The 16,918-nt window shown below is 45.1% G+C and overlaps 1 protein-coding gene across 1 annotated transcript in view; it reads left to right on the top strand.

Moving 5' to 3' along the window:
- Positions 1–16,918, top strand: part of LOC115049648 (protocadherin-1-like) — a 157,308-nt gene that overhangs the window by 12,622 nt on the left and 127,768 nt on the right. The window contains exon 3 of the mRNA XM_029512026.1: positions 2,169–4,352. Coding sequence (XP_029367886.1) covers positions 2,169–4,352 — 2,184 coding nt within the window. The remainder of the gene's footprint in view (positions 1–2,168; positions 4,353–16,918) is intronic.

The following is a 16,918-nucleotide window of genomic DNA, read 5'->3' as shown; positions in this document are numbered from 1 at the left end:
TAATCAGCTAAATGGAGGAAGCCCAGAATGAACTGAAGAGTCCACACTGAACTACCATGTAATTATAGTGTAATTTAGTCAACAATAAACCAGACAGGATGTTAACTGTGATGGATTATCTCTCTCCAGTAACTCTGCGAGCTTAGAGAATACAAACCAAAAGGAAGAAACCAGATTTGAAGGTCGGTCATAAGAGAAGAGAAACGAGAGGTTTGTTTTCGTAAATGGGCTGAAACGTGCGAGAGAATCTGGTGTGCTCATCTAAGAACACAGTTGGTCTCGCTGGTTAACAGCATTTATATTTGCCGTACGTCTGGACCGAGCGGCCTTGGAGAGCGGCCAGCTCCGTTCTGGCTCCATCACGGCAGCTCTGTGCTCCAGCAGCTCAACTGTTCAATACACAATTCTCAGAAGCTGTCAATAATTCACCGCTGTTTGGTGATGTCTGCTGCTTAAAGCCGCACCGAAGGAAAGGAAATCAATGGGCAGGAGAAATTATAATTTCACTCTAATGCTTTCTTTAACCTTAACCCGGCCGATGTGGATTGGTGACTTCCACGGTCACCCCCAGGTGCCGATGACGGTCTGTCACAGTCTGTGATCCTGAACAGGCAGGAAACCAGATATTTATTATCTGGCAGTGTGAAGTGGAGTCTGTGGAAAAGGAAAATCCCTGAGAGATCGCCTGGGCCACGTTAACCTTTTCAATGCCGATTTCCCCCTCAAATATTCTCGTAGTATCATGCAAGAAAACCCAAAGCCTCATTTTTTTTTTTTTTTCAGAAAATGAAAATATTTCAGCCATCGTGAGGAGGAAGGGGACATTTTGGGAAACACAAAATTTAAAGGCTGCAGGTTATTCTGATTATTATTGATTCATCACTCACTCCGTCAAACGGAACAGTTGTAAGAGAAATGTCTTTGTCTTCAACATAAATTCAAAAGGCCAAAATACAAACTCAACAATAATCCAAGATCAAGTGAAGTATCACATGTTTAGCCTTTAGCCTTAAAAATGAATTTCATTTGTTTCCAGTCTTGATGATAAACTAACCAGGAGCTCTCTCTCTCTCTCGCTATATATTTACCTGCAGTTGAAAAAGGGAGGTATCGATCTTCTCATCTCATTCTTGGCAGAAAAAAAGGGAAATAAGTGTGTTTCTTAGAAAGAGCTTATCAAACACTTCTGTGTCCTTGGCCTAAACAACAGGAGTTTTATTGTTTGTTTGAATAAGCTAAAATAACCTCAGCCTCTCTGATAGATTTATTTTCTTCTCTTTCTCAAGAAAGCAATATTTTTAGGATTTATATTTCAGGGGATTATTTTGCTGAGTGCAGGCCTGGCCCGAGCCCAGGTCTGCTTTAAAGGAATAAATGGCCTTAAAATTTAAAAACCCTAATTACATTACTGTAAGTCCCAGGTGAAGGCCGCGGAAACGCTGAACCAGCAGCACCTGGGACATTTAAATCAGCTGTTCAACAACTAGTTCATTTGAAACCGCACACCGACCTACATTTTCTCACCGCAGCTGAGCCATTGAATGAACATAATTAAAAACTATTAGATGTTTAGATAGAAAGGCGTCCTAATGAGTACATCCTAAGTGATATTCTGCTGACTGCCCGTGTCTCCTAATTGACTAATTACCTCCATTTACTTTGGGTTTGGGCACATGAAGCCGGATGGTGACCGATGCTGCTCTGTCCTCTCTGGTCTCCTAATGGGCCCCGAGGAGCCGGGCCTTTTTTAATAATGAAAGGAACATTAGCATTCACTCATCTGCCCATCCGATGCCAATGACCCGCTGCACGGCCATTAGGTGTTGTTGTCTGAGCGTGAGCACTCCGCTTTGATCCTCTGTTGTGTTTCACACACAGCAGAAAAAAGCCTCTCCCTCAGGAAAACACAAAAGGCTTGTTGCATTAGTTATGGTTGTGACTCTTTGTAAGTCAAAGAGTCTAAATATCCGATAAAATGATGGTCCTAAAAGGAGTGTTTGGGAGTTTACAGGCTGCCAAGTATCTCTGAAATACTGATTCTGACTATGAATAGACAGGACTCGGTCAAACGAGATGTACACACATATGAAATACGTCTTTTTAAACTCCACTATATAGATGGAAGTCTTCTGCTGCGAAAAGGTAACTTTCTTGTTTTGGCCCTGTAGGTTCGAGCCAACGACGCAGACACCGGCATCAACGGAGAGATCGACTACAGCCTCCATCAGGCGTCAGAGACCGTCCAGAGGCTTCTGCGCATCGACCGCTCCAGCGGTATCATCTATGTCAAAGGCCTGGTGGACCGCGAGGAGGAGAGCTTCCTCAAGTTCTTTGTGGTTGCCAAAGATCGCGGGCCCAACTCTAAGAGCTCCAAGGTGCTGGTGACCGTCAATATCAAGGACCAGAATGACAATGCTCCGGCCATCGAGATCCGTGGTATTGGTTTGGTGATACACCAGGATGGAGTGGCCAACATCTCAGAGGACATGCCTATCGGCACCGCAGTCGCATTGGTCCAGGTGTCAGACCGTGACGAGGGGGAAAACGCTGTGGTTACCTGTGTCGTTGCTGGCGATGTCCCATTTCAGCTTCGACCTGCGAGTGAATCAACCAACGATCGGAAGAGGAAATACTTCCTGCAGACAACAACGCTGCTGGATTATGAGCATGTTAAGGATTACAGGATTGAAATTGTCGCTGTGGATTCTGGGAACCCGGCCCTCTCCAGCACCAACTCCCTTAAGGTCCAGGTCACAGACGTGAATGACAACACGCCAGTCTTTTCACCCGTGTTGGTCGAGGTAGACTTTGCAGAGGGAAATCAGCCAGGCGACAGGGTGCTGGATGTTGTGGCCACAGATGCGGACAGTGGCACCAACGCAGAAATGGCCTACAGCATCATTGAGCGGTCGGCCTCCAGGCTCTTTGAGATCGATGCCAACAGCGGGGAGGTTCGTGTGAAGAATCTGTTGGACCGGGAGGAGACGGAGCGTTACGAGTTTCGGGTGGCGGCAGCAGATAAGGGTGTTCCTAGCAAAACAGGCACCGCTACCGTGGTGATTAATGTTCTGGACCGCAACGACAATGACCCAAAGTTTATGCTGAACGGCTACAGCTTCTCCGTCATTGAAAACATGCCTCCGCTCAATCCTGTTGGCGTGGTGACCGTAACTGATGCTGATAAAGGAGAAAACGCTCGAGTGAGGCTGTTTGTTGAACCAGACAATGGCAAGTTTGTCATCCAGAATGGAACAGGAACCATCCTCTCCAGCATCTCCTTTGACCGCGAGAAGGAGAGCACTTACACTTTCCGCCTGAAGGCCGTGGATGCCGGAGAACCTCCTCGGTCCTCCTACGTAGGTGTGACCATCAACGTCCTGGATGAGAACGATAACGCTCCCTATGTCACCAAACCATCCAATTCCTCCTTCATTTACTTGAAACCAAACTCCTCACCAGAAACCCGTGTGGAGGTGGTGGAGGCTGAAGACATTGACTCTGGGCCTAATGCCGAGCTGTTTTACACCATCACAGGTGGAAACCCCTATGGCCTGTTCCACATCTCGCCCAGCAGCGGGGAGATCACACTGGCCCAGGAATTTAATGGGAAGCACAATGGTCTGCACCGCCTGGTGGTGAGGGTCAGCGATAAAGGCAAACCTCCTCGCCACACCACTGCCCTGGTTCACGTCTTCGTCAACGACACCAAATCCAATGTCTCTCAGATTGAATCGCTGGTGGGACACAGCCTCTACACCCCTCTGGACAGGGACATTGCTGGAGATCCCAACTACGCCCTTGCTCAGCGCAGCAATATTTTGTACGGTAGCTTGGCGGGTATTGCTGGTGTGATTATGGTTATTGTGGCCGTGGTAGTCATCAGACACCGGCTGCAGAAGGACACCAAGAGCGGCTACCAGGCTGGCAAGAAGGAGAGTAAGGACCTTTATGCGCCGAAGCAGGGCCCCAAAAATGGCAAAGGGAAAAAGAGCAAAAAGGGAAAAGCTCCAAAACCCGCCAAACCGTTGGAGGAGGACGAGGAGGCCAGCCTGCAGAAAGGCCTCAAGTTCAATCTCATCAATGACAACGTCAACGACAGTCCCAGAATTCACCTGCCACTGAACTACCCACCAGGAAGCCCCGATCTGGGCCGCCACTACCGCTCAAACTCCCCCTTGCCTTCCATCCAGCTGCAGCCGCAGTCTCCCTCCGCCTCCAAGAAGCACCAGGCCGTTCAGGACCTCCCTGCCACCAACACCTTTGTGGGAACCGGCGACAACAACTCCACAGGCTCCGACCAATATTCGGATTACAGCTACAAGGCCAACCCGCCCAAATACAGCAACAAACAGGTAGGAGAATACGCAAATACGGCACTGTACAACAGGGACATCTATTGGACCAACCGGGTGTGGTAGTCATGCTGGGACAGCCGATATTCTTCCACCAAAGTTGCACTGATTCCCCCTCCACAGCACCCACCTCCAAACTGCCATTTCCCCTTTTTGTCTTTTGATTTGGTTTTGTTCATCATTTCTGTTTTTGTTCTGTTTTTGGACACCACCATACTCACACCATGAAGGATTACATAAGGGATAGACCAAATATGGGTTTACCAAGATCATCTGCCATCTTTCTGGTAACCCCCCCAAACGAACTCCAGAACATCCACAACATGCTTGAGGGTGGTTTTTAATGATTCAGTTGTTTTTGTTATTTTTTGTTTTGTGATTAGTTTTTGCTGTCCAGCCATACAGTACTATGTTCCATTCACTTCTGTTCTATTAAACCAACACAATGTTATGTTCTCAATATTCTACAAAGCAAAGTTTGGTTTTCAAGATTTCACATTTGCAAAGTTGGAAATCCTGAATAATGGGTTCAGGGTATTGTATTGGAAAGCCCATATGGGTCTATCCTTAGCCTCTATATGTTTTCTTTTCTTTTATTTGTGTTCACTTTGTCACAGTGGGTTAAATGAAGGCGTTTATGAGTTTATCTTTGTTTTATTATTCTGAAATGTTTTGACTCTGCAGCCGTTGAAAGGTTCGCACTGACGTCCTCATTAAGTCTCAATGCGTTTTTCCTTTTTTATTTTTTTGGAGAGCTGACTGGCGGTTTGAAGCTGCTCTTTATGGCCCGATCAGCTTGTTGAAGTGTGACAAAGAGTGACTGTGAATTCCTGAGCTAGTTTTTTCTTCTCCTTTCTTTCCTTTTTTTTTGTGTGTACCCATTTTTATTGTTTCTGGGCTTTCTTTGACCGGGAACTTGACTGGCGGAGCAGCACTTTAGAGTGTTTCCATCCAGTTCAGACCAATTTAAGGTAATTTCAGCCCGGTCAGGGATCCAAGAAGTGAAGAAAGAAAGAAAGGGAATTAGGAGGTGGAGGGAAGGGAGGGTTTTTGGGAAAGAAAAAACAGAGCCACTACACTATGAAGGAAAAGGTACACTAAGACTAAATACAACCATTTCTTAACCTCTGCTGCTCCTGTCAGGTCAGCTGAAATACGACTTAATTCTGCCGTGTTCCCAATCACCAGGGCTAAGAAGTCAATTGTTTGCACAGATAAATGGCAGGTAATTTTCCAGGCGCCCGCCTTATTTTACCCAGAGTGCCTTGCTCTATTCTATTTAATGTACAAAAGGAAGGGGATGGGGTGGGGAGGTTGGGGTTGAAATGGAAGGGCGGGGGGGGGGCTTTAACTGCGTGATTGTAACGAGTTTTCACGCCATGTCGGCTGTTCTGTAGGGCCTCGTGTTGATGGACTTGGGTCGGGGGGGGGGGGGGGGGCTGTGGAATTGAAACTGTCGTGTGCACTGTGAAAGGAGACAATCACATGGAGGTGTCGTCGTAGCAATGTTCAGACTGTACATATATTTCAACGACATGTCAACTATTTTTTATTCTGTGTTTTGTTTTTGTTTTCATCTGCTGTTTATGTTGCAACATTGTGTCGTGTTGTGTTGTGTTGCATTGCGTGCATTTGTTTGTGTGTATACTTAACAAGACTTTTTCACTGACCTGTGGTCACCATCTACCAAAGACTCTTACACACACACACACACACACGGCCACGACACAGTTTGTATATGAAGCTGAAGTTCAGACTGCTTTCGTCGTTCGGTCGCTCCGCTGACTTCCTGCTGGGTCTCTGTTTACCTTGTTAACACTCGAGCCTGCAGGCGTCAAACTTCACACTTTAAAGCTCCCCCATATCAGCTCTGTTCCATCACACGTCCAATCATGTACACTCTTCCCTTGGGGGGGTGGGGGGTGACTTTACAGTGTTTTTGTTGTTTTTTACAGCTAAAAGCAGATTTTATTTCAATAAACATGATGCTTAAATGTCACATTGGCGCTCTTTGTGATTTCACTGGGCGGATGAAGCGGGGGGTGGTCATTTTCATTTTCCATCCTTCACTTGTGGAGAGTAAGTGTATCATGCAGATTTTCACAGCAGTTGACATTAAAATCCTGTTCAACAGAAACAACTTTGTCACAGACGAGCAGGTAAGAGCTGAGACGGTCTGTGTATGGACACGTGGCTGATGGGAAACTACTCATCTGCGGTGTGTGTTTCATGTGTGTCTGCAGATGGAGAAGTTACATCAACCTTATTGATCCCACTCAGTTACTCCAGCAGCAGACGTTCAAGAAGATATCTGTCAATATGACTGAACAGCTGTTTTCAGATTAGAATTGATTTAGAAAAATTGTCGCTTATGTTTCTGCAGCTTTTCCTGTAGCTAAGAACTTTTGCCGCCTTGTTGAAAAAATAGGTAGGTTGTGGGGAGGGAGATGAAGGAACTACTTCAAGGAGAACCGCTTATTGACCAGCAGATCAGACAGCATCCAAGTTAAGAAAAAAAAATGGTGGTGACGATTTTAAACTGGAGTTTGATGTTAAGGGATCTTGAATGCATCCCGACCGTTCACATAAAAACACATCAGCCATTCTCTGAGTCTGTCTCTTTAAAATTTACAGCCGTACCTGTTGGCATGTGGCCTGCACACACAAAAACGCACACACACGCTGTGGACTTTGAAGCAGACATCAAAAGCAGACAGCAGGTGCTGAAGCGGCCGGGGTCAAAGGTCAAATATCACTCAGGAACAGTTATTAGTGGCTAAGAGTGAAGGGGTCAAAGGATAATTAGGGTGCAGCCTCCCCGCTCCCTCCGTCGGCTCTGACTCCTCCCCCTCATCTGGATGACATGTGAACGCTGACCAACTCCGCTGTCTCTATGGTAACACAACGACCTGTGTGTGTGTGTGTGTGTGTGCGTATGCTGAGTCATAGTGCCGGCCACCACCTTCTTCGTCTCCTCCCTCCATCAATCCAACAAAATCCCTCCTTTAGACGAAGAGGTTTGTGTGTCTGTGTGTGCAGGTGTGGGTGTGTCGCCTGTTATTTATTTTATATAAATTCTGAGTCGAGTGTTCGGTTGTCCCAAGCACTGACTCTGATTTCATGGATAGCAACAGCTGATTATGTGATTACACGTAAACAGTCAGGTAAAGGTCGGCGCATCTGTCTGAAACTGATTGTTAAGGAATGTTTTTAGTCCAAAGTTCAGATTTTTTGGTTCCGACAGTGACCTTCATACTTTGGGAGATTTTGAGATTTGGGAGTCCTGACACAGAAAACAGCTGATAAAAACACTCCAAGCCACAACACATTTGAAACATTTGATAAGAACCTGTAAACACCTGCAGAAAGGGGGAGAAAGCTTTGTTGTTGGCCAGCGCACCGCCATGCATACGGCGTGGGCTCCGTTATCACAACGGTCCATCAGGAGGCTGCAGCCACATCTGCATTCCTCTGAAGGCCTCGCGGCGCTTTAAACTCAGCCGTTCCTCTCTGAAGGTGAATCAGAGCAGACAATCTCTCAAGCCAGCGATCCAAAAATCATACCTGAGGAGAGATGAAGCGGGGGCTCACAGTCCCGTAAGCACCTTATTAAATGTCAGGAGAAGCCAGGACAATTCTAGTTTGTGCGACAAAGGTGTTGTCACGCTGTAAAAAGCCACGCCCACGTCCTTTGGAAGCTGGTCAAACTAAAATGAGTAAGAATATTTACAGCAGGTTCGGACCAGCCGAGCCTGGCATCACTTAGACACAGCCCCCGTGCCTGTGGCCACATTTTCACGGCCACCGTGCATTAAATCATGGGAGAGCGTGGGCCCCTTTTTCAGGAAAAGCACGCACTTAGACGTGAAGGAGCCTGGTCTCGTCATGACGATGCTCTCCGTCATACACAAACAGGGCAGAAATTGTTTTTAGAGCCTGACAGAAAAGTTCGAAATCTGCATCAAGAGCTCAGCTCACTCCTGATGTCACGAGGAGGGGGCGAATTTCAAGTCTCGTTTTGGAAGGTTAATTAAAATGTGACATCCAAACTCTCGGACCATCCCGCTAACACTTCACATCTAAAGTGGAGTCTGTGCTCAAGCAGGCAGCAGTGCTGTGAGGAAAGAAAAGCGAAAAGCAAAGATAAAAATCCAAACACAGGAAGAGGTTGAATCAGAGGCTAGCTTTTCTGGAAAGGTTGCATTCAGAAATGTAGATACTTGAGACACAAAAAAAACTGTGGAGGAGCAGTTTATTTCAAATCAATGAGGCCGTTCTCCTTTTGTTGCATCAGCGAAAGTGGCGTCTGGGTAACGAGACAAATATTGATATATCTTATAACAAAATACATAATTAAAAAAATGAGCTGTTTCGTGAAGGCCACGAAAGATCTTTAAAAAAGAATCAATCTTTAGTACTGAAATGATCACAACTAATGTCTTTATGGTAACTTGGATAAGGTGTCACAAGTAGGATTTAAAGGCCTTTCAAACTAAAGTCTCAGATATAAATTGGATCGGACTGTCAGGCTCTATCCCTGAAATCCCACTTTTGATTTCTGCCAGCTGCTCGGATGAAATGATGAATACTGAGCAAATGACACACCCAGACACACACATGGGAATGTAACACCATCCAAAAGGTGTTTTCCATTTCACTGGACCTGCTAATGTTCACACTAAACACTCATAATCATTGAGCTTGGCAGCAGTTACAGTCCATTAAATGATTACCGAGTTAAAACAGGTGTTTTTAATCAACAACATGTGTCCCCTTCGGTTTGACAGACAGAGGACTTCCTGTCTCTTTATGAAAAAAAAAAAAGAAATCATAATGGGAGCCATTAGCCTGAGAGCTAGCAGCCCCCCCACACCCCAGCAGAAATTATAGCAATTTCACAGCGGTGGCTAAAAATGTAGTGAGGCCCCGAGCCCTGTTCCTACAGCTGCAGGACAGACAAACTCCTCAGCAGAGCTGCCGCTCCACCTAAAAGGGCGGGGTCTTTAAACAAAGATGGAGGTCAGGACATGGCAACCAGCTGGAGGCTTGTTGTGACGTCTGCTGATCTAAAGTCTCTGGATCACTCCTGTATGTTTCTGAGCTTCATCAGATATTTGGAGCTGATTTTTCATCATCACAACTCCTGATCAGATAAAGATAGAAACTTCAGATCAGCTCCAGAACAACCCAAACACAAGAGAGGAACTTTCTGTGAAAAATTTAATATCCGTTTTGTTTGTGTTTGTTTGTTTGTCTGAGTGAGCCGAGTGTTTATTCACTGACATATATAATTAGCTGAAGTTGAGCTGATTCTGAATATGTGCAGACTTGGTGACATTTTCAAAAACTTTATCAGGAAAAAAACAGAGGCACAAAAAAAAAAAACAAAAAAAAACCAGAAAAGCCTTAATGTGGGTCTAAATTAATGACATCTCTATCAGCCTCGGCTTTGTTTTTAGTGCAAATTAGCAAATGATTATAGTTGTAATTGGTAAGCATCATCAGGGTGAGCGTTTTAGCGTGCACATGTCAGCGCTCAGCTGCTCACAGAGCTGCTAGCAAGGCTGCTGACAATTTATACTGGCAGTTAAACGAAGATGGAAGAAGAAGTGAAGACAAAGCAAAATGAAACGTAGCTTCATGTAGCGTTTACTTCTGGATGGATTTAAGCTGAAAAGGAAGACGTCAGCAGCAGCTCGTGGCTATTTTTGGGGCGTTTCTCTTCCCACTCTCCGTGTCCTGCTGATGTTTGGGTTGTGTTGACTGTTGCTTTTGTCTTGTCACTGAGTTTTTGCGTGTGTCTAAATGGTCGCTTCCTCTTTGAAAAAGACACCTACAGAAAGAAGCAGTGAATGAATAAATAATCCGCTTTGATGCTTAACACAGGTGGAAGTGCAGGTCGTGCATGTGTGTGTGTGTGTGTGTGTGTGCAGATGTTCACAGGTTGGAACAGGTATGACGACATGTCGGAGATCCATCTCTCTGTTTTTCGACAGTGCTGAAGGTGCAGGACTGAGCCTGGGAGGGGAGGTGGGGGGGGTACCTGGTCATAAAGGGGCCTTTGTAGCACGAACACAAGGCCACATTATTTTTCCGAAAGCACAAACATTCCTGAACACGGACATCACTCAGCACAGCCTAATCCTCGCTGCTGTATACACACTGATGGGCGGGGCCTGTCAGATGCTTGAACTGTGGAAAAAAAAAAAAACACCCGAGACCGAATGAACTCCAGTCGCACAACAGGATGTGAATCATTTCTATCCTAAAAACAAATTTTCAGTTCTGCTGGGACGAGTCTGAGTGTCGTCACCACTGAGCGCGCTCCAGTCAGGAGTCTGGATGAGAACAGGTGATTCAAAGTTTGATAACAGCAGGTGAAATAAAACTGTTCAAAGTTCAGCTGTAAAACAGTAAAACCGCCATATGAACAAAAAACAAAGAGCGGAATATCACCAGCTGCAGCCAACCACCGATAAAGGTGAAGGCAGTTCATTGTACATTAAAATATTTATAATAATTCATCGAAGCAGCACGGCGGCGTAGTGGTGCTCCCCGTCTGCGTGGGTTTCCTCCCACCGTCCAAAGACATCATGTGACGTTAAAGTTGAGCGTAGGTGAGATGTGAGCTGGGATTGGCTCCAGCGGCCCCGCGAAGCAGATGAAGATGAGTGAGTGAGTGAGTGAGTGAATCTAAAAGGTCTAAAGGTCTCTCGTTCGGTCCACGAGCGGCACAGAATCGGGCGTTGGCTGATGACGCCGTTCCGGATGTGTGACGGAGGGAAATATCAGACAATGAGGAACTGAAAGGACAACGTCTGACTTCGGTTCCTATTGATCTTGTAAAAGAAAAGCAATAGTTACAAAGTGCTTCATCGAGCAAACTGCAAAAGGTCGCAGTAAATTGAACAGGATGAAAACATTAAAATGTCCTTGGAGATTCTGACACTTAAAAGTCTATTGGATTTTTAAAGTTCCTCCATTTTAGAGATAAAAAAATATGATAGAATCCAACCAATCAGTCGGTTAAGAACCACTTAGCTGTTGGGTCACCACAGGAAGTACCTGCTGTAGTCCACACCATCATGCTGAAGTCTATGGGAAAATGTCCCTCCTCCGCCCTCATGTTGAAGTCTATGGGAAAATGTCCCTCCTCCGCCCTCATGTTGAAGTCTATGGGAAAATGTCCCTCCCCCGCCCTCATGTTGAAGTCTATAGGAAAATGTACCTCCCCATCCCTCATGTTGAAGTCTATGGGAAAATGTCCCTCCTCCGCCCTCATGTTGAAGTCTATGGGAAAATGTCCCTCCTCCTCCCTTATATTGAAGTCTATAGGAAGGGGGTGGCCGAGATAGATGAGACAGACAGAGATGGAGAGAAAGCCTTTTCTCTCCATCTCTGTCTGTCTCCGTCTGTCTCGGCCGCCCCCCCAGGCCTGTGATTGTGTTCGAGCCACCGAGATTACTCAATGCAAAGATCAGTGTGTGTGTGTGTGTGTTTTATATGGAGACAGAAATCAAAAACACAAGAAACAATTTTGTCAGTGTGTTATTGTGTGTTCCATGTGCTTTGTGTGTGTGTGTGTGTGTTGTCTTGCCACCTGCTCCGACAACACAAGCGAAGTAGAACGGAATCCTGCCTGAGGCCTCGCACAAACACACACACACACACACACACACACACACACATCCACATGCACATAAGCAAGAAAACAGGCGACATTAAATACAAGTATGGAGAGAAGAGGAGGAGGAGTGTGGGTTTAGTGAAGAGGAAAAAATGAGGAGGAGGAGGGGGGCATGAACGGGAGTACAAACACACACACAAAATACACACTTAAACACACTCCACATTTCACAATGTATATTACCTGTGTGTGTATGTGTGTGTGGTTTGAAGCAGGGATGGTAGCAGGTGGTGTGACTCAGGAGGTTACTGCCCTCCCCACACACACACCTACACACACATAAAAACACCTGCAGGTGGGGTCAAAGGTCAGATGCTGTACAGCTGCTCTGTGCACCCGGCTGCTGAACTCTGTCTGCACGAAAACACACACACACACACACACACACACTTCTGCATGCTGTGTTCTGTGACATCAGTGCAGATGCTGCCAACATTAATTCCCACACACACCGATGATGTGTGTGTGTTGAATAGAAACAAAGAAAAGATGAACAGACTCAAGTTCAGGTTCAGGTTCTCCACGACAATGCTGGTTCTTCTTAAATCCTGATTCTGAACAAAAACAAAACATGAAAACAGATAAATACATAAACAGATAGATGGATAGATGGACTGGTAGCAATTAGCAGCAGATGCTACGTGACAAAGACAAAGAGAGAGCGACTTGAGGACCTTCTGCCAAGTGTACAGTTAATGGAAGTTGCCGCGGCAACAGCCTCCATCTGCAGTCTGACTGACTGACAGGTGACGCCAAGAGAAGTGACAGCTACCGGAGAGAGAGAGAGACAAAGAGAGGCAAAGACGGAGAGAGAGAGAGAGAGAAAGACGACTTCATCTTTCAGAAAATAAACCATCGTCACCAGCAGCTCTTCTCTTCCTCGTCTGATCTGATCATATCAACTTCAACGCACCATAATTGAATCTTTATTGGAGGCCGTGGTCTGCTCACATCGTCTCCCTGCCGCTTCCTGTTCGACGTTGACTTCCTGCCGCTCTCTGTCACACAGCAGCTTCAGAGTTTGACCTGACAAACAAGAAGCAGAATGAGTGAGCGGAGCTGCAGCCTCCCTGTCTGCACTCAGGATTCAGCCTTAAACACAAACAGCAGCTCAGCCAGGAGCTCCCACTGTTTGTTTGTGTGTTTGTGTCTGATGTGAATCTGACAGTCAGGTCCAGAGTGAGGAAGGTTTATGCAAAGGCCGCATTTCAATATTCCTCAGAACAAACATCAGGATTTCTTCGACTTAACTCCCATTTTCTGTGCTATCGGGTCGTTTTATTGGACCAGCACAAGGCAAGAATGAAATATCAGATAGTAAAGAAGATGCAGTAGCAATGAAAAGAACCTTTTTAAATAATTTAGTCATCATTAAATGTGGACACGGCTGCAATTTACTTGGTTGTACTTAGTTAGCATCCTAACTTAAATAGGATTCTGCAAAATAAGGAGCAGGAAACAGAGCTAGAGCCAGTTAAACAGTTAAACACCGTAAGATTTTCCTTAAAAGTGTGACTTAAAGTTTCCCACAAATAAAAACAGCTGTATAAACTCCCTGAAGGTTCCTTCGCATATTTAAGGTGTTCTTCTCATTCAAACAGATGAGAGCTGAAGTGAAACCAAATTAAAGTGGAATTTTTAAATGTTTGTCTCCACATTCAGTTTGGATAGATGAAGTGATGATGACTCGATATGAAAACCAAACCAATCCGCTGAATCTTCATCTTCACGGCCATCCTCATCCTTACGATTCTTTTTCTTATCCTCCAGTCTGTTTTCATTTTAATTCTCATCCACAGCTTCACTCTTCAACATCTCCTTCGTCATCACCATCCCGCTGATCCCCCTCAGTCATCTTCATCATTCAAACTGCTGAGGAAGACTTTCTGGGATTTTTTTTTTTTAACCTTCGCTGGTGATTCATAAATTTTTCATCTGTGAGTTTTATCTCCATGATTAATCATTTTGATTCCTCCTCCCGTCACTTTATGAGCACATCTTCATCTTCATCCTGTTTATTTTCTTCACCTTGCCAATCTTAATCTTCATCCTCATTAACGTCACCTTTCTCCTCCTCCTCCTCCAACAGGATGTCACACTCTGCAGACTTTTACCTCTCTGCTACTTTATATGTCTCTGTCTGCCCGGCACACACACACTAACACACTCGGGGGCGGCCTCTGCCCTCGTCACGCTCTGCCCTGCAAGGTCCAGAGATTTTATGACTGGTAGAGATGTGTGTCTTTCGCTTTATATGTGTGTGTGTGTGTGTGTGTGTGCGTCTGTTGGTTAACTGCTTCAGCGCTGAGGCAGAAAATGATGCATCGGTCAGCTGAGCTCACAGGTTTTATATGATGTGCACTTCCTTCTTTCTTTCTTCGCACCCATTCTTCCATCCTTCCTTTGTCCCTTCCTCCCTCCTCTTCTGTCTCCTTTCCTTCTTTCCTTTCCCCTCCATCGTTCCTTTTGCTGTTCTCTCTCTCTCTCTCTCTCTCGTGTTCCCTTCTTTCTTGTACTTAGTTCTTTCCATCTTCCTCCTTCTCGCTTTGGCTCATTTTTTCCTTCCTTTCTTTTGTTCTTTCCGTTTTCCTTACCTGGTTTTAATTTAGTGCAGCTGCTTCGTTCTTCACCTTGAACCACCTCTCCTTCCTCTGCTCACACTGTGGAGAGGAGATAAGAGAGAGGAAGAGAGAGAGAGATGTTGTCGTTCTTTACGAGGCGTTTTCTCTCCGTATCACCTGAACTGTCTGTTTGGATGGGAAACACTCCTCTCCTCTTTCCTCTCTCCCATTATCTCTCTCCCTCATCACCTCTCTGCCTTTTTCCACCTCCACATCTCTCATCCCGTCACTTCCTCCTCCTCTCCTTCCTCCTTCTCCTCGCTCTCTTCCTCTTCCTGGTTGCTCTCTGTCTGCAGGCAGCAGCCGTACTGGCTCTTAAGTTTTCTGTTAAAAACTGTCAACTTTCCTGTTTCCTGTTTTAACACTCATGAGTTCATGTTATGGCCACGGCTTTGAGGGATTTCACTTCTTGTCAGGTTGTTATGGTGGAGCAGCTGTGATCGAGTGTTTCTCCACGACTGAGCTGCTGTTTCCTGTCCATTTTTTTTTTTTAATGGATTGTGAATCAGTTTTGGTCCATCTGTATTTGAACTTTTCAAACAGAGCAGGTCTAAAGCTCTTTGTTACTTACAGAGAACCAACAAGTCCAATGAAGAAGAGTGAAAAAGCTTCCAGAGCCCTTGAACAGAACTGGACTCAGGGTGGGGGGTCGCAGAGCACATCGACTTTATCAACGATGATTTTATTTAAATTTATATTGTGATGAAAACACACAGTGATGTTACTGCACTATATACAACCTTACCACGTGTACTCCTACTGGTACTGTACTGTTTATAATTATTTATAAACGTATGTGTGTACGTAATAACATGAATACATGCACTGTAGGGGCAGCACGGCTGGCTGGTTGTGGGTTCGGTTTCCCAGCCTGGGTCTTTTCTTTGTGGAGTCTCCAAAGACGTCCTGTTTGGGTTCACTGGTGACTCTAAACTGTCCGTAGGTCTGAGTGGTTGTTGGTCTGTCCAGGGTGAGCTGGGATTGGCTCCAGAACCCCCCGAGACCATGAATCAAATCACTGATAGACCTTGTTGAGCACAGACAATGATGGACCAGTAAGAAGAAATATAAAGTAATTAAAACAATTTATCTATCTATCTGGTGGCTGAACATTGACTTGGTAATATATTTGATTCGAATCCACAAATATTTTAAATATCAATCTGCAGTCAGTATTTTTGGTCACATCGTGGCTCTCTTGATGTTGTTCAGGAAGTGGACGTTGTGTAGAGATGTGATGTCGCCGTTCGCCGTGAGTTTCTCTCCCTGTGCGTGTGTGCGTTTGTGGGATCAGGGAGTTCAGTTTGTCGTGCAGATCTTCAGTCAGGTCCTCAAATGCAGCACTTAAGCCTGCCCTGTGTGTGTGTGCCCTCAGTGAACAGCTGTTTCTCTCTCTCTCTAATCCTCTGGCTGACCTCAGCTCGTCATCTTTCATTTCATCCTCTCTTCATTTTAATTTCACTTCAGTCTGTTTCAGCGGTAGAAACGAGAGACTCCAGTGTGGAAAACAATATATTTTAATAAAAAAGACCAAAAGTACATAACTAATACATCAGAAACCAGGACCCTGCTCCTCTGTCTTTCTCTGTCTCTGTCTGGATTAGTGGTTTGTCCTAATCTCTGGAGGTTAAATTAGAGGATTGAGGTCGGATGTTAACACACAGCTTCACATCTGTGACTTTTCTTTTGCTTCTTACCCCCGATTCTTTTATTTTTTTTTCCCGGGAGCTGAAAATTTCCCTGAAGGTTTGTATGAATCCTGTTAAAGCCGCTGAAGAAGCCTGGAAACAGAAAATAACAAAACTGTTCTGCGTCAATGTTTGTCGGACAGCAGCACTCATCTCCTCTCCTCAGCTGCAGTCAGAGAGCAAACGAGCAGAGCCGCAGCTTCTTAATGTTCATTTCCAAATCAGACAGCATGCAAACACACAGGCAAACGCACACAATGACAACTCCCACCACCAAAAGCGCCAATCAACATCAATCATCAGTGAATTTTAACGAATGAATAAAACAAAATGAATTTTAATTGGATTGATATGGACATCCCAAATTCTTCCTATATGTCCATTTTCATCCTCCGAGGGACCTGAAGGACTCATTTTTTAACAAAAAACTATTAACACACATGAGTATGGTGTTTTGAGGTACAGACATTAAACAGCTCATTAATTTGTTCCTTCATTAGAATTCCATCATATATTAGCTTTCTTTGATAAACTGATCTATGATTAAAATAATCATTGAAAAAAACTGAG

Source organism: Echeneis naucrates, chromosome 10 (genome assembly GCF_900963305.1).
Source record: "Echeneis naucrates chromosome 10, fEcheNa1.1, whole genome shotgun sequence".
NCBI lineage: Eukaryota > Metazoa > Chordata > Actinopteri > Carangiformes > Echeneidae > Echeneis > Echeneis naucrates.
Note: the sequence above shows the minus strand (reverse complement) of the source record. Positions and strands in the feature narration are given on the sequence as shown.